This window comes from Notothenia rossii (genome assembly GCF_949606895.1).
Source record: "Notothenia rossii genome assembly, chromosome: 4".
In the NCBI taxonomy this organism is placed as follows: domain Eukaryota; kingdom Metazoa; phylum Chordata; class Actinopteri; order Perciformes; family Nototheniidae; genus Notothenia; species Notothenia rossii.
The window spans coordinates 93,509,952-93,532,100 of NC_136902.1; the positions used below are offsets into that span (position 1 = coordinate 93,509,952).

Consider the following 22,149-nt stretch of genomic DNA (forward strand, 5'->3'; position numbering starts at 1 on the left):
GCAGTGGACAGCTGGATGGAAATACATTGCAATCAGTTGCGTCCGTTTATGAAGCTGAAGGAGACTCAGTGCGTCACAACTGTCATTTATTACAATGCATTTATGTGATGACTTTCAAAGAGAAAAAGCAAGAATAAGGGGAATAAAGTATGATTTTTTTTGTATATATTGAGGTTTCAAACAATCACAAAGCTTGTTGACTTATCACGAGGTCTGTCGCAAAGCGGACAGGCGTCGTCACAACAATAGCTGGGGATTGTGGGTAGTGTAGTCTCTTTGGCGCTCCACATTTCAGAGAAAACAAGTTGTTTCTCAGAATTGACGGGGAAAAACACAAAAGCATTGCACACAATTTAAACCAATCAATGTCGTTTAATTAACAAAGGTAATCTGGTGTTTTTGAGTTGATGAGTAGTGGAGATATCACTGTCAAATCAATCGACAGTAACGGCCCCCCACGCAGCGGCGTGCTTTGACGCTTCACCATTCACTTTGAATGGGGTGACGTCACTTTTTCGCCGACCTGCATTGTGGGAAGCGACGCGCATTGCTGGCGTGGCTCGCTGCAAAAGTTGAGCAATGTTCAACTTTTGACGTCTCGGCAGAAGCGTCAGCCAATCGAATCATATGCCAGTACAAGCTCGAGCCAATCAAACCGCTGCTTGTGTGTCAGGGGCGGGAGATTCATGTGATTGGTTTTTGGTCAAGTTTCAGACACGCCTGCCGGCAAGCGTCAACGCACGCCGCTGTGTGGACGGGCCGTAAGGAGAATACTTACTTCCGGGTGTACAATTATCCAATGGGAATGGACGCTCACATTGCCTTTAAGAGCTGCCGACATAAACGGATGTGGTGCTTCCATGAGCGTCAAATACCGCCGCCGATGGGAATACATTGCAATCAGTTGAAAGCTCTTTGCGTCTGTTTATGAAGCTGAAGGAGCCTCGGCACGTCCCAACGGCACGCCACGGGACCCTGACCAAGCGTCGCTCCTGGACGCTCAGGGAGTGAGAGTGTGTTGGTGTGAGAGCTACAACCCAGCCTCTGGTTTTGGGCATGCATCACTCATTCACCAATGGGTAATGTTTAGATGGATTTTAGGAACTTCCCCTTGATCCTATCGGCTCTAACGGTTCAAAAGAGATGTCAATCATCAAAATCGACCGAGGGGGGCCAGAGATATGCCAAATCCACCCAAATGATCCCAGAAGTGGGTTTGTTTTCAAAACCTCTCTAAAAATGTCACTTGTTTTGCATCAATCTTGATACAGGGTACTTATTATATGTTATAGTTTCGGATGCTAGCGAACTGTCAACAAATTATAATTTGTTATATCTCTCAACTTGAGTTCAATCAGGAGAGACTCCGGTTTCTTTAAAGAACATTTATTGACACATATAATAAATGTTATAAATAAAAAAGTCTTTGGCGATTAGACCCCGATCCTGAAATCATATATCTAAAGGGGGAAATGCAGCCGTGAGCATATAGGGACCCCTACCCCCGGGTACCACAGATGAAATTTTTTTATGGATTTATTGTCTAAGCATTTAATGTAGTCACTGCTTTCGGGATGTTAAGAGCATTCCATGGAATATAACAAAAAGTGTTTCTGAAGTGAATTACCTACCCTACCTTCAAAGAGAATGCCCGTGATGAGCTGATTATATGCAGCTGCGGAGTGAATGTATATATACCCAGTCTTCCTGAAAGAACTTGCGCTGAGTTTCATTTATTAAAAAAACATTTTAAAACATCAATCTATTATTTAGACCAGGGGTGTCAAACTCAAGGCCCGCGGGCCAAAATTGGTCCGCGACCTAATTTGATGTGGCCCGCAAGAGCTTGCAAAGAATATGATATACACTACAATTAGCGTAATTGTTGAACAAGTGCTTGATAAATAAAATATATTATTATTATCTAACCGCCCTTTTGAGGACATGTGTAGGAGAAGAGAACATCCATCATATTCTTAATAATAGGTGGTTGTGGGTGCAGGCTGTTTGGCAGGTGGTGAGCAAGGACCATCTCCCAGGCATCAATCAGATGAACATTCAGTCCTTTAAATATGGCTCTTAGCATCTTATCACACTGCACTGAGAACCAGTCGCTGTTGTTTATCGCAACATCAAGCAACAAAGCTTTGGGGTTTGCAGTCCTGATGATGATCACCGTTTTTGGAGCCCTGCCCAACAGCCGCACCACCGCCCTGCGGATCCTTTGTAGCCGCCGGATGTACACCTCGATGGGGAAAGAACCAAAGTGAGCCCAGATGCCAAAAACGACAACAGTGTTGGGACCCCCGATTAAGTCATCTAGTTCATTGGCAATGTAACGAATTTCTTCATTTGAGCCGTCAAAACGGAGAGGAGGACCATGGAGGCGGAAAGTCACCATGATTTTGTTTTCATAGTCTAAGGCCAAGAAGGGTCCATTTTGCCTCGAGCTGCCCAGGTTAAACTCCTTAAGATCTAAAGGTATCAGAGGAAACAGATTAAGATGCAGTGTGAACATAATGAAACTGTTGCCGGAAATCCCTGTGGATTAGTTACCTGGTAGTGCTGCGTTGAGGAACTCAAACCACTGCCTGATGGTAGAGTCTCCATACAGGTGGACCACTTTGCCTTTTAGACACTGAGTGATGGCAGATGCGCCGGTGAATTGGCGAACTTTGGTGCCATCTAGTGCTCGCCATAAACCCTGGTAGTAATAGCCAGAGGCTTGAAAATTCACAATGCTGCTCTCCACCTCTGGTTGACCTGAGAGAAAGTTGAAGGATAATAAGGGGCTTGTTTTACGTTTGTTACTGACCTTAACCAAATCAAGGTATAGACTGAATGCATGAACATGTTATGGCCTTACTCCTGATAGACTACACACTGCAACAGCTGCACCGTTTGAGCTGAGAGCTCCATGCTCCCTTTGCTCCTGCCAAATTGGCCTGTTAAATACATCTCTCAACAGAACAATGATCCCAAAAGAAAGAGTTGTTGCTGCCCCTACACTTTCATCATCTGTACATGGAGCACATTAGATTGTGAATTCAGTGATAAATGCATTCCTTACCTTCCTTTTTTGGTAAAACAGTGACACCGGCAGGTCCTGAAGCCGGAATGCAGACTTTCAAGTTGACACGACTGAAGAAAAGCACAAGCAATACTACAATAAACATTAACATATCAAATGCAGCTTTTCTACAAGTGGCTGTGGAATGGCATGGAGGTTTCCCTGGGGTAAACACTTTAGAAGGTCTACTTTTCATGCTGTATCTTATCTCCATTATATTGATATAAGGGGTCTTTTGCTGCAGCTTTTGCCACCCTACCTTTTCCTCGTGTGAACTAGGAAGGTTCACACCTTAGAACTAAGCCTTACGGCATAACGTTTTGCAAAAGATAATAAAAGTGTATTCGACCAAAGCTGTCCGGAAGTGAAATACTATAAATTGATAAAATAATCCAAATATCACACATTTGTCTCATTTGCTTTACAGAGAGCACACTCTGTCCTCACACACTCGCAGCAGGCCCAGTTCCAGGATGAAATGATTGAGGGGGCTGTTAAAGAATTTGGGGGGGGCGATTCTTTTTCTCTCAGAACAACGAAAAATACTGGCAATGCAATGAATTGAGACACCAAGCTTGTTTCCTTCTCACTGCTCTACAATATCTTTGCTTCTTTATTTGTTTTTCAGATTGACCCCTCTTATTCTGTTATTTTCCTCTGATCTTTAACAACAGATATTACATTATTAGATGGCTGCACTTTGGTTAACAGACTAACATTGATTTCCTCAATTTATAAATTGGCTCTGTAATTATACCATAACCTTTTCTCCTCTATCCCTTAACCTGTTGACCCCCGAGCCTGTTTTTCAGGTCTCAGGCTCAAAAATGACATTCCCAGAACAAATGACCATATCTTGCCTTCTAAAAGGGTTAAATTAAAACTATTTTTTCTGAAAGCAAGGTTAAACCTGTGAGTTGGATGTAGAAGTGTCAGAATCAATATAGATGTTTTCATTTAAAAGTACATTCAGATTGAACACAGTAAAAAAATGTAAATTATTGTGTCCAAAAAAAAAAGATTACTTATAGTGAAAACCACCCTTGAATGATGGGATGGTAGACTAAAAGCTTTAGGAATCCAAAGTACAACATATAATAAGTACCCTGTATCAAGATTAATGCAAAACAAGTGAAATTTGATCCTTTTAGAAAGATTTAACAAAATAAAAACACTTCATCATTTGGGTGGATTTGACATATCCTTGGCCCCCCTTGCTCGATTTTGCTGATTGACATCTCTTTCTAACCGTCAGAGCCAATGGAATCGAGGGGAACTCCCACATACTCCTTATTTGGCAATGTGTGTGTGTGAGACTGCCACATAGCCAAGACCGGAAGCTGCGATAACTCTGGTGGCTACCATTAGCAGCTAACTTTTACTCTCCGATTTTTACATAAAAATGGAATTATGGATTATAAATAAAAAAAGATATTACCCAGAAACATTATCAACCCATGGATTAACCGATTCAGCCGCCTTTTTTCTCATTTTAATGCCATTGAACAAGTCTTTTGATCAGATTGACAGCTACGGTGAGACGATCTCCCGTAAAAGCTCCGTAAAGGTACGTGCTGTGATGTCTGTGTTTGCTTCCCCTGTCGCGAGTTCGGATCACTCAGTGATGATATATATGCCTAAATAATCTGTGGAACCTCAGCTTTAATCGGATATCTTGTATGTGCAGCTACGATAAGTAATAAGGGTATCTTTTATCTTGAGTTCTGTGCCAAAGGGCGTTAGCATTTTTCGCTCAGGGGTCAGTTAGATGCTTCTTAGGAGACTTGTGTTTTGTTTTGGTAAAAATGATTTGTATCGTCAGTTAGCTGAGATTATTTCCGTTAATCTGGTATAACACATTAATAGGTTCTTAAATATTAAGATCCCCTGAGACACAGTACCCGCCGACGGGGACCTTAGGGCTTAACAGGTTAACTCGTCTTCCTATACAGATGTTACTTCCTTACTATCTATCTAGAAAAATGTATCTGGTTGTTTTTTTATTTCCAGGATTGAATGTTCAAACCAAGGCCTAAAACATGGCATTTCATAAGAAAGTGACTAATATATAAACCAAATGTAATATTGGATAAAACACTACACCAAAAGGACAGACACAGATTAAAAGTAAAGTCCCCTGGTTTGTCTCTCGAGTCAAACTGCCTTGAGATAAAATCAAATCAATGTTCCACAATCCGCCACTAGATGTCGCTCATGGTATACAGATTACCACAATAGATCTGTGCAAATGAATTTCCCCCTGGGGACAATAAAACTAATCTAAACTAATGTAATATTAAATCCCTTACTTGGCGATTGAGAACATACATTCGTAACTTACCTCGTTTAAAGTACTTTTGTTCTAATATTATGGATTTAGTTGACACTACTAGCCGAGTTTCTTTTGTCCAATATCTCATGGGCAGAAAAGAAGAAGAATAAGAAGAATGTTCCTCTGTTTTTACTGACATGTAACATTTTATTTCACCTTGCTCTGTTTTTTAAAAAATATTTAAAAACGGGAACATTTTCATTGCAAGTCGGGCCCGACTTGCAGCGCACAAGGAAAACCTCCCTAAAAAAAACCACAATTGAGGGATTAAAGGAAACAAATAGAAGAACCTCGGGGAGAATGAGAGAAAGGTTAGTTCTCCGAGGAGGTACAGACATGTGTAGATGTTATGTGTACAGATAAACAACATTATACTATTGAAACAGAAAATCCAGATTTATATCCTATCAAACATGAAGTTCAACTATAATTCAGACTGAGTGGTTACATTTATATTATCTTTTAATCTAAACTGCCTGTACTGACAAACCTCTGTAACTTCAAGCCAAGGAGATAAATAGGTAACACATGATGTATGTATTTATAAGAAGTCACACAAATGAGCAGTCTCTTTGCTTCCTTACCCTTGAAAGAGCTCATCCTCCTTGGCCTTGAGCGTTTGTTTGTATCCTGCCCTGCTGTGGGCGATCCTTGCATCACAGCTCAGGTACTTTGGCTTGTAGCAGAACCAAGGATCGCCGGTTCGAGGGTCGGTGAAGTCGCAGACTGGCTGCTTGGTTTGACGCAGGCAGATGTTACAGATGGTGCTTTCAGAGCTTGAGCCTGAGCGAAAGAGGCTTATGAAAAATACCCTGTCAGGTTGTTCACTCGTCAACCTGTTCAGCACTGTGATAGCTTCACTGGGATGAACTAGCGTCACCTGATTGGGTAGAAAACAAGAGTTTTTGTTGAAAAATGTACAATTGGTGGCTAGACTCTGCTTTTGTCTGAAATAAAAAGTTGTATCAACATTAGTTAAAAGGGGGTGGGGCTTTGTGAGTATCAGTTGGAAGACAAATGACACGCCTACAGCAAAATCACATTTTGACAAAAAGTTTTAAGCATCACCTCAACCTGAGCTGCTCCTTCCCAGAGTAAAGGAAAGACAGCAGAGTAGCTGCCATTGAGATGGTCCACCACTTTCCCAGCTACACCTGCACCAAGCGTTAGGTTGTGCAGCCGGGCAAATAAAAAGTCCCCCCCAGACTTTTTGGGTTGTCCCTTGAAGTCAGAGATGATGATGCTAACTTCCAGCTGATCCCCTACGTGCCACTGTCCTCCTCCTCTCGCTGGGAGAATGGTGAAAGAGCTGTGAGCTGGATCAGTGGTCAGCTCCAGGGAAAGAGGAGATGGCAATGCAGGAGTTTCAGGCCAAGCAACAGATTCTAGTAGCAGGCGTTCCTCCAGAGCATCCTTAGGGGACAACGGTGGGAAGTTGCAGATGCTGCGGACTTTGGGAGGTTCAGTGGTAGCTTTCGGGTAGATGATGGTGGAGCTAATCTTAGGCTGGAACTTGAAGGGGTTGAGAGACAGAGAGAAGTTTACGTAGATACGTCAAACAAATGCAGCAAATCTATGAATATTTGTTAAGGGGGTTGATAAGAAAAGTTGTTGTGTAATGTTTACTCCATTCCAGGCTTCCTGATTTCTGTCTTCAAAGTTTCTCTTTCTTGACTGTATTTGGCACACTGCATAATCACATGTTCTACAGATTCCTCAACTTGGCAGTGTTCATATAATCCAGATAGATGTTTTCCTTATGAATAATGTAATGGTTTGTTCAGTCTAGTATGTCCTAATCTAAGCCTTGATAACACATTATCCAAATCGATGGTTCTTTTAAGGCCCTGACACACCAGGCCGAAATCGGCCGTTTTCGTTAGTCGGACGACGAAGCGTGCACTGTCGCCCAAACTCAATTTGGTGTGTCCCACACTGCCGGCCGTGACACGCCTTATTTGTCCTTTCATGGCCGGCGCACGGCCGATTCAACATGTTGAATCGGCCGTGCGTCGGCCACAGGCTGTCGGACAAAGAAATCACTTTGATTGGCTGTTCAGCTAGCGAATCAGTGCATGAGAAGCACCATGGTTGCTTGAGAATGTCTTCCACAAGCAACACTCCAATGGCTGATAGCTCCAGTACCGCACCAAACATGTTTTCGATGGACAAGAGTGAAAATGGAACGCACACGCTATTTGTTGTTTGTTTAGATCACGTAGTCTGTTCTTCTTCTCTGTCTTCCGGTTGTTGCCTCTTTTGACTGACGAATACACACTACCGCCGCCTGCTGGTAAGGAGAGTTATTGCCACTCACGCATGCGCAGTTCGTACGTGCTTGGCTGAAGTCTTTGCGGTGTGTTCCAGTGCGACACATGGCCAAGACGCAGGAGAACACGGCGACGCAACAGTCGGCGTCGGCGAGTTCTCTGGTGACTGCTTGGTGTGTCAGGGACTTTAACTATCCTGACTGATTTTTGGCTGCAGTGCATACGTAGGTGTCTTCTTGTGTTTATTTTGTCCCAATTGTGTTGCCACTCCTTAATGATGTTCTATTTGTCACTATGTTATTTGCCTTAGATTTACTGAGTGCAATGTTGATTATGTACTCATGTTTAAGAGACTGCTTGGCTAATGTGTCACATTTTAATTTCCCTTCATTCCTTTGTATGATGTTATCCACATAAACGTTATCTCGATATTTCTATTTCTTAATCTTTATGGTGTTTCATGAATGTCATTCACAATATCGTGCCTACGATGAGATGTAATGAAGTGGCATTATTGCTGAACTTAAATCTGAGGCAAGGCAAGGCAAGGCAAGGCAAGGCAAGGCAAGGCAAGGCAAGGCAAGGCAATTATTTATACAGCACCTTTCAGCACACGGTAACCCAAAGTGCTTTACAAAATAAGATAAAAGACAGTTAAGAACAAATAGAGAGGAATCACATTATAAAAAGGCATTTAAAAACAGGCATTTAAAAAGCAAAGAAAATAAAATCAACACAACAGGCATAAAATACATGGATAAAAAGCCATACTGCAGTTTTATTTGAACAACTCATCCAAATGCAGACTAAAAAATAAAGGTTTTAAATCTCAGTTTAAAAGTATCAACAGTTGCAGCTGACCAGCAGGATTCAGGGACTTTGTTCCAGATGATCGGGGCATAACAACTAAATGCTGCTTCTCCATGTTTAGTTCTGACTCTTGTAGCAGAGAGCAGTCCCAGAAGGACGGGTCTGCAACACACAGGTTTGCATCTCTTCTATCCCCTGTAATGCCTCGTGCAATTGCCATCAACTCAACTTTTATTATAGATAAATGATCTGATGTTCTCTGTATGTCTGCACTTTAATGTTGGTTTGAGCAGAAAATCTGATACTCGGCAACACCTGTGCTAACACATTACACTCAAACATATAACATACACTGTGGATGGCTCAAGCACAACACACATCCAAAAATAACTCACCAATGTGTCCCATATGTTCGTTCTAGCGTTTTAGCCACAAATAAAACATTTCTGGAATTAAATTCATTCCTGCAGTTCAGGAATTGGAATTTGATTCTATTATTTTATATTATCTAGTCATTAAACAATATGCTTTTTATTCCAATTGAATAAAAGCATATGTAAATAAATGTATTTTGCAAGGACTTCGTACCTATATTTCAGAAAAATGTATCTTCTCATATTTATGCGCTGTTGTTGTTGAAGTATACGTGTAGCATCATTTAGACATAATCTGTTTCTTTTACACTAACTGTGTGCCCTCATGTTTGTCTGTGTCACTGTCTAGGGCCTGTCTCCTAAAACAATCGGACTAATGTTAAACATTTCACTATAAGTCAAACCTATTAGTGATCCCAGATAACAGTTCTCACCTGGAAGAATATTAAGAAAGCCGTGAGCAGAAGGAGAAAGATCATGAAACATCTTCTTCCTTTAAAAGATGATTCCTTCATGATATTGTCCAGCTCCAGCCTGACACTGTGACCACTTCCTTTGGTAGAGCATTAAATGATAACACATGTATGCCAGGTTAATACAAAATGTAATCATAGAATACATTATCATTAGAAAAAGATAGTCATTTTATTAGAGCCACTCTTACCTGAGGCATTAGAAACATCTCTTCTATTTTTATAACAATAATTCTATAGTTGAATATAAACTCACATTTCTATATAATAATTACTTTTTGCTTTCGGTACTTAATGTATATTTTATTGCACTTATTAGCAATTTTGAATGCATGATTTAAAAAACGGATTATTTGTCAAACTTCTCGAGAAGTTTAAAGTAGCATAACAACTGAAATAGTTAAGTAAATGCAAGTACCTAAAAATAATACACATTGATATTAGGTTAAATGCAACATTTAGTGTTATGTCACCAATACAATGAAACCCCAAATAGGCCTACTGTATTAGAGAGTATGGCCTTACCTTAGCATAGTTTGGGAGATTAAGGTAAGAAAGTCTTAGTGTGATCCTACACTTTAGTATAGGTTGATCTATCAGGGAGGGAAAGGACTGAAAAACGGCCACTGGACTCTGACCAAGCTGTTACGTGCCGTAGTAGGTGCTGTTGTGTGTGTGTGTGTGTGTGTGTGTGTGTGTGTGTGTGTGTGTGTGTGTGTGTGTGTGTGTGTGTGTGTGTGTGTGTGTGTGTGTGTGTGTGTGTGTGTGTGTGTGTGTGTGTGTGTGTGTGTGTGTGTGTGTGTGTGTGTGTGTGTGTGTGTGTGTGTGTGTGTGTGTGTGTGTGTGTGTGTGTGTGTGTGTGTGTGTGTGTGTGTGTGTGTGTGTGTGTGTGTGTGTGTGTGTCTCTCCCCCTCTCCCCCTGATTGTCTCCCTCAGGTGCAGCCTCTCCCTCTGTCTCTGTGTGAGACCTGTTTTCTTGTCAATTGTAAGGAGATGTGCTCCAGTGCATTTTTGTGTAATGTTTTAATTTAGTCCCTTTCTTTAAGAAGAAAGTTGTTCTAATTTACCTTAAGTTTGTTTTGCAAATTGGCTGGTGAGCCTTTATTACTTTTTTATTAATTAAAACATCACTTTGTGGCTTCAGCAATCAGTTTCCTCTCTTTTTTCTCTCTCCCGGTTATTTTATATTTCTGTCACTTCCCTTTGTACCCCTAGTCCAGGAGGGAACTGAAGGATTATTTGAATTATTTGAAGGATTAAAGTAACGGGGTATGACAGGAAAGTAAAATCTGGTATATTCATTTTGGTGTCACCTTATATATGTTCATGTGTGTTAAATTTGAAGGGACAAAGTATCCTTTCCTCTCCCAATATATTGAGGTGAATTCCTTGTGTTTAGAGAAGGATGGGAGCAGGAGATCTCCATATTTGGGAATAGTGCCAGACGCTGGAATGCTTCCCTCGTAAAAGAAGGGGGGTGCGTGACACAATCTTGTAGCAGATGTGTATGTGTTTTCATTGAAGTAAATATAAATGCTACATGATTACTGGTCAACTAGACCTCTGTTCTTATTCTTTCATGTGTGGGTACTAAATGGCTACAAACATTGTGGAGAAATTAGCTTAAACATCTTTCATTACTCTATATGAAATGGAAGCAGTTTTATGACAGGGACGAGAGAGTTGGAGGAGGGTAGCACATTCAGAAGAGGTTCAGCAGGTCAATTGTCAGGGGAATCGACTTGTTTTCAATAGAGGTGTGTGGTTAGTTACTTTGTGTTAATAATAGCAGTATGTGTAAAGGAAGCTGGAAATATACAATGTGAAACCTTTTATTTGAAGTAAAGATGTGAACAATAGCTCAAACAAATGGAGGGGCTATAGGACTAATAAGGGTGTTCTCTGTATTAGGCCTGTGTGAAATTTGACTATTTGAAAAGCATCTCTACTACTGCTTAAGAGCATAGGTAATGTGTTCCTCGTTATTATTGATATGAAAGTAATTAACATGTATTACGTATATTTAGCCAACTATAACAACTATATCTTAAAACATACTTTTAACTTGTGTGTGGTAACCTGAAGGGCCATAAACGGGGTGGGGGGGATGGACCCAGGGACAAAGGGCCATAAACGGGGTGGGGGGCTGGCTACAAGATGTGAGCGGGGTTTCTTCTGCTGTGTCGCACTGATTGGGTACGACAGGCCATGTCTGGGTCTCTGCCAATAAGATGACCTCGGGGGAAAAGCCCGCTCACACCCCCTCCTGTGTTTTTAGTATGAAACACTGTGTTTTCTCGGGGTTCATTCTCTTTTTCTTCAGGCTGACCAGGAGGGTAGGACAGAGAAGGAGCAGGAAGTACTTCCTTTGTCTTTGTGTTTGTATGTGTAATTTGGACTGTTACTGTATATCATTAAAGCAAGATTATTGTTTAACTTGTATTCTGGTGTTTCTTAATCCCTTCCTTTTCTACGAACTCACCCAGCTTAGCAAACGACACGCGGAGACGAGGTTGGTTCTCAACATCCTCCAAATCTCCAACAGAACGTAACACAAGTCCACAAAAAAAGTGCACATGCCTGCCTGCATCATGTGCGTGATTGTTTATAGTTTCTGCTTTATAGTATAATAAGCTCCTTCACTTTATGAAATCCCTGCAGCATGTAGAGCCTCTACAAAGAAAGAATGATACACGAGTAGATTTGCTGCAGGAGCGCGCACAGAGCAGTGTCAGTTACGCATAGTCTGGCTCTGTTTACCTTCATTAGATCTGATAAAAATAACAACAGGCTTAATAACGGAATAACCACTGTGAAAAGGAATCTAACTTTGATACAACCAACGTTAATGTCTAGGCCGTCTCCGATACCGAGCTCCGGTGCTGATAAGGCTCCGGAAAACGGCCTTCCAATCTTTTTAGGACTAAACCCTGTCAGCCTATTCCAAGGAGGGGTGTTCTTACCTTACTCTAAGACCAAGCAGATACCTTTAGAGACCACCAGAGAAACCAGGAGTTGGGTCGAAATGTAGAATGTACAAACTGGTTTTATTAAGTTTTTAACAAAAATAGAGGATTTACAAGAATCCACAAAACCCATCTTTAAAAAAAAAAAAACACACGACTCAACCCAGCGAAAAACCTCGCATGCAGACTTTCATTCAGACTTTCATTCAAAATTTCATTGAAAATTTCATTCAGAATTTCCTAGCAAAATAAAGAAATGATATTAAACTAACTTTTTCAACATAGTTTAGTACACAAATAAATATTAGGACAAAGCCCTAGAAATAACACCAATAAACATAATAATAAAAACATTTAAACGTTTTATTCAGCCCTGATTTCTCCTGGGCGGGCCCAAATCCTGGACTGTCTGACCCTAACCCTCATCTGAATGAGCAAAAAGCCTAACCCTAAAGTCATCTGAACTGGCCTAACCCCTGACCCTAACTAATTTGAACTAAAGTCCACATTTCCTACAGTTCTTTTGTATTCATTACAATACATTGATTGTATTTTCGGCTCACTTAGTGTGACGTACCAACAGGCTGAATTTCAGCTTCATCTAAACTAAACTGATGTTGTTTCCTCTGGAGTTGTGATGGCTCCACCAATGCAGTGAACACAACACATCATTACAGCAGCATCTCTACTGTTCTGTTTAACAGCGGCTGACACACATGATGAAAAGTGTTCTAACGTTACCGTCAGATGCTGAAGATAATCGGCATCAAGCAGAGTGAAGTGAGATGAATCAGCAGCTCAAAGCAGGAAACCAAGCAGAGACAGAACAAATGTTTAAATCCAAGCAGGAGGTTTCCACAGCTCTACTGATTCACACACAGTCTAAATCTGTGAATTCATCTCCAGCTGAAATACGATCACAGAGCACTCTGAGCTCTGTAACCAACAACAGGAAGCAACTCAAGTCAAACATTAACCTGTTAAGCCCCGAGCCTGTTTTTCACTTCTAAAAGTGAATAATCTTTTTTCTCCAAGCAACGAAGAACCTTTGACTTGGATGTAGAAAAGTCAGAATCAATATAGCATTTTTTTTATTTTAAAGTAAATTCAGATTGAACTCAGTAAAATATTTTAAATTATAGTGTCCGTCTGTGGCAGCGGGGTGTGGTTTGGGCACTGGCTGCTGGAGTGAAGGGAGTGGCTCGGCCGGAGGCCAGACAGCTGATCGGAATCAGGTAATCAGTGCGGGAAGAAAAGCATGTCGTAACCTGGTTCTGGTCTGTTATGCAGTAGGCGGGATCCTGGAAGGTCGCCAAAGGACCTGTGAAGTTTCCCACCCGGGCAACGTTTGAGACCCGCGCATATTATTGTTTGGAGTTAATAAACGCCTGTGTTCCACCAACCTGCTCTTTCCGTCCCGATTTGAACCCTGTGTGAGCGGAGAGGCTCACACCGTCCAAAAAAAAAAAAAAAAACCCAACAAGTCTTCCAACTCATACGACCAAGTGGGCCGATTGTTCAAGCCCTTATTATTACCAAATACCCAACCCAGTCTCATAAAAAAACGTGTAATAACTACGTTGGTCCACAACGTAGGACGTAGTATTTCTACAAAAACTCCTCTGAAATTGTAGGATCCCTACGTTTTTTTTCACCATTCTTTCCAATGGCTGGCGTCTATGTCACAGGATCTTCACATTTCTCCCTGCAGAAAAAAAAAAATATGGCCGAGCTTCGTTTTATTCTCGGTGGAAAATGCCTATTTTAAAGTTAGTTTGTCCATTAAAATGCGTATTGATGTCATTTGATGCGAGAAATATGAGTTTTTATTTCAGATTATGTGTGCAGTGGATGTACATGATCTTTAGTTTGCTAGTTATTACAAAGATTACTTCAGGAAATTATGTCCATACAACGTTTTCATTGTTACCAAGGTGGTTGCTAGGGACGCTGCTATCGATATTATTTCTGTTATGTTGTGTAACTGTTTAATGGTGTTATCTTTATTGCTACCCCCTTCCCCGTCAATGTATAGTGTTGGTCCACAGCGCAAACGTATCAGTTTAACAAAATCCTCATCTAAAATTGTGGCATAGATACGTTATTTTCTACTGTGCAATTCTCCAAACCAGTCTCACATCTCACATCACATCGTCATAAACAAATACTAGAAACAGACCGAAAACATTTTTTAAAAATATAATAATACTTTATTCCAAGTGTGCTTGCTTTTCTCTTTGAAAGTCATCACATAACGGCATTGTAATACACGGTTCGGCTGAATTAAATATTACATATCTGCCGTAGTTCTCTATTTATAGAGCCCTGATGAGAAGACTTCTAGACAAACACTGAAAATGTGACGTGGATCCTAAATATATCAGCAATTAAACAACATCTTCCGATTCAAAGGGAGGGTTTATACATTTAAGGGTTAATAATCTGTTATGTGAAACCCAATCTAATAACTGATGTGGAACTAAAGGTGGATTGAGCTGCGGTGAAGGGGATAGTATTGAGGACATAACACGTCATAAGTATAAACTGATAGAAACATAAATATATATGAATAAATAGATTAAAAATAATAAATACATGTGGAAATAAAATACAGAAGAAATTTGTATTTTAACACATTTAACGTGACACACAACTGTCCAACAGGGGACTCATTTATTATTTTAAAACCAACACGATAATGTTCAAAATAAGTGTTGAACTATAACCAAGTGTTGTTGGAAGCACTTCACTGTGGCGTTATTGAATATTCTCCAAAGATATGTTTTAGAATTTAATCCTTCAAAATATATGTAGTAGTATAACCAGTAGGGGGCGTGTTAGAAGATGTGTGAAGTGATTCTGGTGCTCGTTTTACTTTATGACAAAACAAAAGCTCAGCCTCAGAATAAAAAGAAAATATTTTATTCAAAAATATTCAGAAACATTAGAAGAAAAAGATCACAGTTTTACATTTATAACATTACAGTATTATTCAAGAGGGAGCTAAGGAAGGCAATTGGTTATCAGATGTTTCGTACCATTATAAAAACAATTCGTCATCTTTTGAATCAAAACAAAGAAAATATGTCTGATTATTGCCACAATGCATATGGTAAACATGTGGCTTCAAACTGAATTCAGAATCACTTTATGGCAGCAAACACTGACGCTGCTCAAAGAGGGTACAAGGCACCACAGGAGACCAGAGGAAACAAACCGTTAACCCGAAGAACATCACACGTTCCTCTGAACCTACACAAGACAACTAAATATAGAACAAGCAAATGTAAATCTAGAAATGTTATATATTTGTAAGTTTAAAAATGATGTTAGCCATATGGATGGAATCAGACACATGTGACGTGCCTGAGTGTGAGACAGATGTGTGTGTGATGGTGAACACACTGAACTGATTCCAGCAGCTGATCTGTAGTCAGTTTCTGTCGTTAGGAGAGACTCTCAGACCTGCAGAGGAACCAGAGACACTGAGGAGAGACTCTCAGACCTGCAGAGGAACCAGAGACACTGAGGAGAGACTCTCAGACCTGGAGAGGAACCAGAGACACTGAAGAGGGACCAGAAGAGAACCTGAACCCAAACCTGAACCCAAACCCAAACCCAGCATAGAGAGGTTCAGTGAATGTGGTTCTGAAGGTGTGGAGGTGGATCAGTGTGTCAGAGGAGGAGACTCTGAAGAAGGAGAGAGAGCCAGCAGGATGATCCAGATACACTGCTACTCTATCAGAGGAGGAGGAGGGGGAGGAGAGGGAGAAGGAGGAGGAGGGGGAGGAGGAGGGGGAGGAGGGGGAAGAGGGGAGTATTTTTCTCTTATTGTGCCAGACATAGTAAACCCCACCAGTGCAGCTCAGACTCCAGGACTGATTATTCCATCCAAACCTACAGTCCTCACTGTCTCCTCTCCTGCTGATTCCTCTGTAAGTCACTGATATCTGAACCTTTCCTCTCCACTCGACCTCCCAGTAACAGCGACCAGTCAGAGCTTCTTTGCACATCAGCTGAGGCCAGAAGTCAAACCTCTCTGGATGATCAGGATATGGTTGCATCCTCTCAACAAGTGTCCCCGTCCTGTTGTTGTCAGACAGTTTGAGGTTCCTGTTTACTGTGTTTGTGTCCAGCTCCAGTTCACAGGCATCTGATGGAGAGAACAGCTGCAGGTTATCATCTGTTCATTTATTAACTACTTTACTGACAATCACTGACAGGGAATCATCCAGACTGACGTCTCATATTCACTGAGAATGATGTCTGACATGCTGAATTTCCACAGTGCAGTTATAACAACATGAACAGCTGCTGAACATGAGTCAGCATTTCAGTAATATTCAGCTTTTTGTCTGTGAGTGAAAGCTGAGAATCCAAATCAATGAGCACATGTACTGAATAAAGTATCGCTAATAATACTGGCACTTCATCATACTGCAGCATAGAGTAGCTGATGTCTGGTGCTAAAAAATGTATGTCCAAAAATCCTCCCAGTTTTGTTTCAGTTGGGCCTGAAGGATGTATGTAGCTGTGAGCAGCAGATACTGTAATATTGCTTCACACTCATACACTTTGCAGATTTGGGCTGGAGAATGCCTGAGTCAGGGTGCGCTCTGGTCGTTACAAATAGCACAACGGCCCTGAAAATAGTAGCTCTACGTGTCTTAATTGTTTCTAGATATTCTAGTCTCAATATGAAATGTATTTGCACAGCAGGTATATATTTAGACAACTGCAGCCTGGTAAAACGAAGGAGAAAAAAAAAACGTCATCTTTAGTTGGTGACATATTTATTTGCAATGCTCATCCAACATGGCAACTATAATATATGTTAACGGACTGGTTATAATGATGATGTTTTCATGTGTTTTATTGTTGAGAGTGTATTTACATTTTACAGAATGTCAGCGAACGTTTCACAGTTTTGATAGACAGTTCTTGTTCTTGTGACATGTGGCTGTGAGGTGAGTGAGAGAGTGTCGTCTGATTGGTTGGGTGTCGAGGAGGGAATTTCCTAGAGAGGGAGAGCTGGGGAATTCTACGGGAGAGTGTGGGTGAGAGTGATACGGTGGCCCGGAAGTGCAAGTCAAAATAACACTTCAGAAAACGCTACAGCATTTCACAAAACACTACAGCATTTCACAAAACACTACAGCATTTCACAAAACACTACAGCATTTCACAAAACACTACAGCATTTCACAAAACTACAGCATTTCACAAAACAACACAGCATTTCAAAAATTACGCAAAGGGTATTCCTTTAGGGAGAACTTGTCTGTGATTGGACGGAGCAAGCCGGAGAAGCACTGCTGTGATTGGTTGTTTTGCTTCCAGTCCAGAAATTAAATCACGGTAAAATATGTTCATTTTGTTGTAGTATCTGCCATAGTATTTACAGGGAGATAAGCCCCGAATATTCGTATCGCTTTAATCGCTGGAGTTACACCGCGGCTGTCAGCTGTGTTTACTTGCATCATTCAAACAAGACGCACTGACGAGGGGGCGGGGCTTATATCCATGCACATACTATGGTAGATACCAACTACAACGAAATGAACATATTTTGCTGTGAAAAATATGGGTACTAGTCCAGGGCCGGACTGGTTCAATGTTTATTGCAAAACTTATTGAAATGAACTTATTGCATATATTAAACCTGGAACTAACAAAGTTTAAATTATTGCCTATAAAAACAACATTAAATAATCAGTTGCATTCATTTCTTATGGCTCTATCGACTCTATATTGGCATCTCATCTCGGGTGCAAGTTAATCAATGTTTGGGCTCAGGCTCTGAGCTGAGGAGACCCTCAGGATGGAGTGAAGGTGTGTGTGCAATATACCAGCGGGCCAGATCTAATAGTAATTAAAAATTATCCTGCGGGCCGAAATTAAATCCACCAAGTGCCTGATTTGGACCCCGGGCCTTGAGTTTGACACATGTGCTCGAAAAGGTATTAATTTACAGTTAAGAATTACCTGTTAAGAAATGTAATCAGTATAATCCCTCCACAACAATTAACGTGTGGCGGAGTTCCCTCGGAGGGGGAGGGGCGAGGGGCCAGGGGCGAGTGAACTGCACGCAGCAGTTCCCTGCCAGTGTAGCAGGTTGGAAATGCTAAATGTTAAGTTTAAACAAACACCCCCCCTATTTTTTGTTAATATTATAATCTTCCTAACATTTATATAATACACTGTAACGTCAGTAGATGGCGCCCTGGCGCTGCTGTGGATCCATTAGGGAGGAGATCAGCTCATGCGCATGTCAGAAATAAACGTGGTGTGATCTGAGCAAGACGCTAACTTTCTCTCTCTAAAATCCACAGGTACTGCAAAACTAACGTTTCTGTCTGTAGCTTGCATCAAGATATAATGTAAATGCACTGTCAATGGTTTAGTAATGTTTCACGGGATTTGTGATATGTGTGTTAGCAGGGTTGGGTTGTAACGGAATACATGTAACGGTGTTACGTAATCAGAATACAAAAATCAAGTAACTGTATTAAGCTCTCGTTACATTTGAAAAACGAGTAATCTGATTACAGTTACTTTCGTAAATCTGAAGTGAATACATTTTGGATTACTGATTGGAATTATTGGTGAACAGATTGCTTCACAACATTTAATATTCATGACTAAAGGTACAGCCGAATCATCACAGCGCAAGGTGTGTTTTAAAAAAAAAAAGGGGCGGGTCCGCTCAGTGAAAAGACACCACTTTGAATTTAAACAAGACCATGGGAAGAATATCACAGTCCAGTGTACCTTGTGTCTTCCAACCATCAATACACTGTCTGCATTGGTGTTCATGTTACTTCACGTCTTGTCTGTCTATGTATGTCTGTCATCTCTAGTCAAGTCCCCATGTTTCATGTAATGTCTCGTTTTCCCATTTCCTGTTTTATTTTGTACTTACCTCTTGTCTTTATTTTCAGGCCCTGTTACTTCCTCCCTTTGTGTGTTTTCCCGCCATGGTCAGCATCTGCCCGCCCCTGATTGTTTCCACCTGTTCCCACTTCCCTCATGTTTAAATAGTCCTTGTCTCCCTTTGTCTTGGGCCAGTTCGTCTTGTTTCAGTGCGCTTCACATGTCCAGAGACCCAGCGTGTTACCAGAGAGGAGAGTTACCAGAGCGGAGACTTTTTGTTTGAAATCAAGAGGTTTGTTTTGTCCTTGCAAGAGTGATCTTTTGTTTAAACTTTGTTTTATTTTTCTCATTAAAAATGTCGGATGTCGAAGGACAGAGAGCAGAGCTTGCTCACCATGCTGCACAGCTGGTCTCCAATAACAGAGGAGTTAGTAACCTCACTGATCACCAAGCAGAATTCCAGGAGGCTGTAACTAATCAAGTTAATCACCTGGCGGTTCAAGTGCACAGAGCTCTTGCCCAACTCGGAGCTGGATTAACCACACGGTCTCCTGCTATGCCGAGCACATCAGTTGCTTCCGCTGGTTCTGCTGTTGCTGCTGCAGACCACATTCCCGCTTCTGGAACATCGCTTCGCCTTGCATCTCCAGAGAAGTTTTCCTGGGACTCTGGGGACTGTCGCCCCTTTCTAGTACAGTGTGAAATACATTTTGCCCCTTTATTTCAGACCAAGCTAGAGTAGCCTTTATGCTGTCCCATTTAACCGGGCGAGCTGCCGCCTGGGCTACGGCCGAATGGTCCTCTAATTCTCCAATGTGCCAGTCATTGAACATGTTCTCAGAGACTCTAAGGCATGTTTTTGATCACTCTTCACCAGCCTGAGAGGCCAGCTGAGTGTTAATGCAGATTAAACAGGGACCCAGACGAGTGGCAGATTATGCGATACAATTTTGCACTTTAGCAGCAGATAGCGAGTGGAATACTCCTGCCCTTATTGATGCCTTTATGAATGGCCTAAAGGACTCTATTAAGGATCAATTAGCACCCCTGGAGCTACCAACAGATCTTGACTCAATCATTGCTATGTCAACCCGTATAGATATTAGACTTAATGAAAGGAACAGTGAAAGGTTAAGAACCAGCGTGCGCCCACCTGCCCCGCAATGCCGATTGTGAAACAATACACCCCTGACAACATCATCCGAGGAACCAATGCAGCTGGGCGGAGCCAGGATCACTGCAGTCATTTTCAGGCTCCTCTCTACAAGTTTCCCCCTAAAAATGATTTATAATCATTATTTTTGTATTTAAATGATTTATTTCATCATTAATGTGGTTCCTTAACACAATGCACATAGTTTGGAGCTCACTGTGATCCTGCATATGCTTTAATCAGGCGTTTTAACACTTTTTTCCACAAAAATTATTTTAAATCACTTTTATGAGGCTATATAAATCAAATTCCGGGTAATGCGGAGCACAATTGTACCTTTTACTATTTAAATGTATTTGTATTATATATGTTTGGGCTATAACAGTGATATTTTTGGATGACTTTGTCAGTTTATGGAGCTTATCCCACAAATCCTGGAAGTTCCAGGCCGAATTTGGGAGCTCATAGGCGGCCTGCCATGCGCCCCCCACCCGTGGAAAGAAGAAAAATGAAAGAAAACGGTCAATTATATCTTAAAGTAATCAAAAATGAAGTTTTAAAAAAAATGTTGAATTTTTTGTAAGTGCCAACGGAGCTCAACCCTTCGGCGCTTCGGGCTGAAGCCCCGGACACTTTTCCACTCCCCCGTTGCAACTTACAACGGAGAGGGGAATCCAAGCCTCCCCTACTCCGTCGAAAAAATTCATTCATAATTTTCAGACTACTGTCTGCACGAAATCGGAAACCCGGTTTTTAGAGAGGAATCAGAAAAAAAACGTCTGTTTAACTTTATGGAGGAATTCATCCGCTCCATGTGCACTCTGGCTCGGATACATTTTGTTGCCCGGAGACCCCCCAGCATGGTTCTTACCAAACTTTAAGTTTTTGAACTGGTCTCTGGAGGAATGCAAGGGGAGTTTTCAGGGGACTCTGCCCGCCTTATGAGGCACTATTTTCGGATACATTTGAACACTTTTAGCCCTTTTTTATGGTTCTCCAAAAAGTTAACTAAGACTTTTTCTGAGTCTGGAGGAATGCGAGGGGAGTTGGCAGGGGACTCTACACCGCATTATGAGGCACTATTGGCGGATACATTTTTTCATTTTCACCCCTTTTCTATGGATCTCCAAAAAGTTAACTCAGACTTTTTTCTGATTTCTCACTGATCGAATGGCAAACACGACCTGCCATCGGAGGGCATCCGCCGACCCGGCCTCGTGCCAGTGCTCTGACGGTCGGTACCTCCGAACAGCGGGTTCTTCTCCTCTGACCTCTCTGATCGAATGGCAAACGCGACCCGCCATCGGGGGGTCTGTTCCCCCAGTCCATGCACCGGTGCTCTGGCGGTCGGTTCCTCCGAACTGCGGGTTCGACTCTGATGGCCGGGAGGGTGTGCTGCGTGGGGGTAACCCTGCGTGTCTCTTACCTCCCGGGCCGACCGATATGAAGCGTTTCCAAGACGAACCGTCTGACTCAGGGGTCCCACCACAGGTTCCGCAGCGGGGTGGAAGTTCCACCTCCCCACGTAGTGCCAGGCAAACATCTGTTTCTCTAATCCTCCACTGTTGCATAGCGGCCTTTAGCGGCTTGCGGCATTCAGCAATTGGCCTTGCTCCGGGCACCGGTTCCCCGGGGACCACGGCTCGGTGGCTTCACATGATATAGGGTCGACCCTACTTCATCACAGGCTAGCTGTTTGATCCTGCGTAACAACCACATATGCTTGTCTGCAACGAGGGAACTGTCTGGTCCCACCCAGGTGTTCCTCTACGGCTAGTGTCCAGCCGTCAGCTGCGGTATCAGCAAATTTGACCCGCCATTGGAGGGC

General features: G+C 41.8%; 2 protein-coding genes across 4 annotated transcripts in view; both read right to left on the bottom strand.

Moving 5' to 3' along the window:
• Positions 1-1,243: 1,243 nt before the first annotated feature.
• On the bottom strand, positions 1,244-13,221 carry LOC307037530 (NXPE family member 3-like). Of its 3 annotated transcripts, none has more exons than XM_079678480.1 (7): positions 13,037-13,221; positions 9,291-9,409; positions 6,471-6,908; positions 5,987-6,282; positions 3,071-3,141; positions 2,557-2,763; positions 1,244-2,475 (listed from the first exon to the last, which is right to left on the bottom strand). In XM_079678480.1, exons 2-7 carry the CDS (start codon positions 9,369-9,371, stop codon positions 1,925-1,927), a joined length of 1,644 nt encoding a protein of 547 aa, XP_079534606.1. In that variant the 5' UTR covers positions 9,372-9,409; positions 13,037-13,221; the 3' UTR covers positions 1,244-1,924. The 3 variants fall into 3 exon arrangements, with proteins under 3 accessions (XP_079534606.1, XP_079534604.1, XP_079534605.1); XM_079678478.1 differs by having other exon boundaries at positions 6,471-6,914; XM_079678479.1 differs by lacking the exon at positions 13,037-13,221 and having other exon boundaries at positions 6,471-6,914; positions 9,291-11,690.
• Positions 13,222-15,201: 1,980 nt separating this feature from the next.
• LOC307034987 (NLR family CARD domain-containing protein 3-like) overlaps positions 15,202-22,149 on the bottom strand; it is a gene marked incomplete at its 5' end in the record, with an annotated part of 13,986 nt that continues 7,038 nt past the window's right edge. The window contains one exon of the mRNA XM_079673911.1: positions 15,202-16,448. Within this exon, the coding sequence (XP_079530037.1) occupies positions 15,835-16,448 (614 nt within the window). The 3' untranslated portion in view covers positions 15,202-15,834. The remainder of the gene's footprint in view (positions 16,449-22,149) is intronic.

Excerpts from the sequence above, each read along its gene's own strand:
- LOC307037530 (XM_079678478.1), bottom strand. The coding sequence starts at position 9,371 with ATGAAGGAATCATCTTTTAAAGGAAGAAGATGTTTCATGATCTTTCTC. Across the intron at positions 6,283-6,470 it reads AAGGAGCAGCTCAGGTTGAG|GTGACGCTAGTTCATCCCAG; the intron begins GTGATGCTTAAA and ends CTACCCAATCAG. Across the intron at positions 2,764-3,070 it reads TGTTTTACCAAAAAAGGAAG|GTCAACCAGAGGTGGAGAGC; the intron begins GTAAGGAATGCA and ends ACTTTCTCTCAG.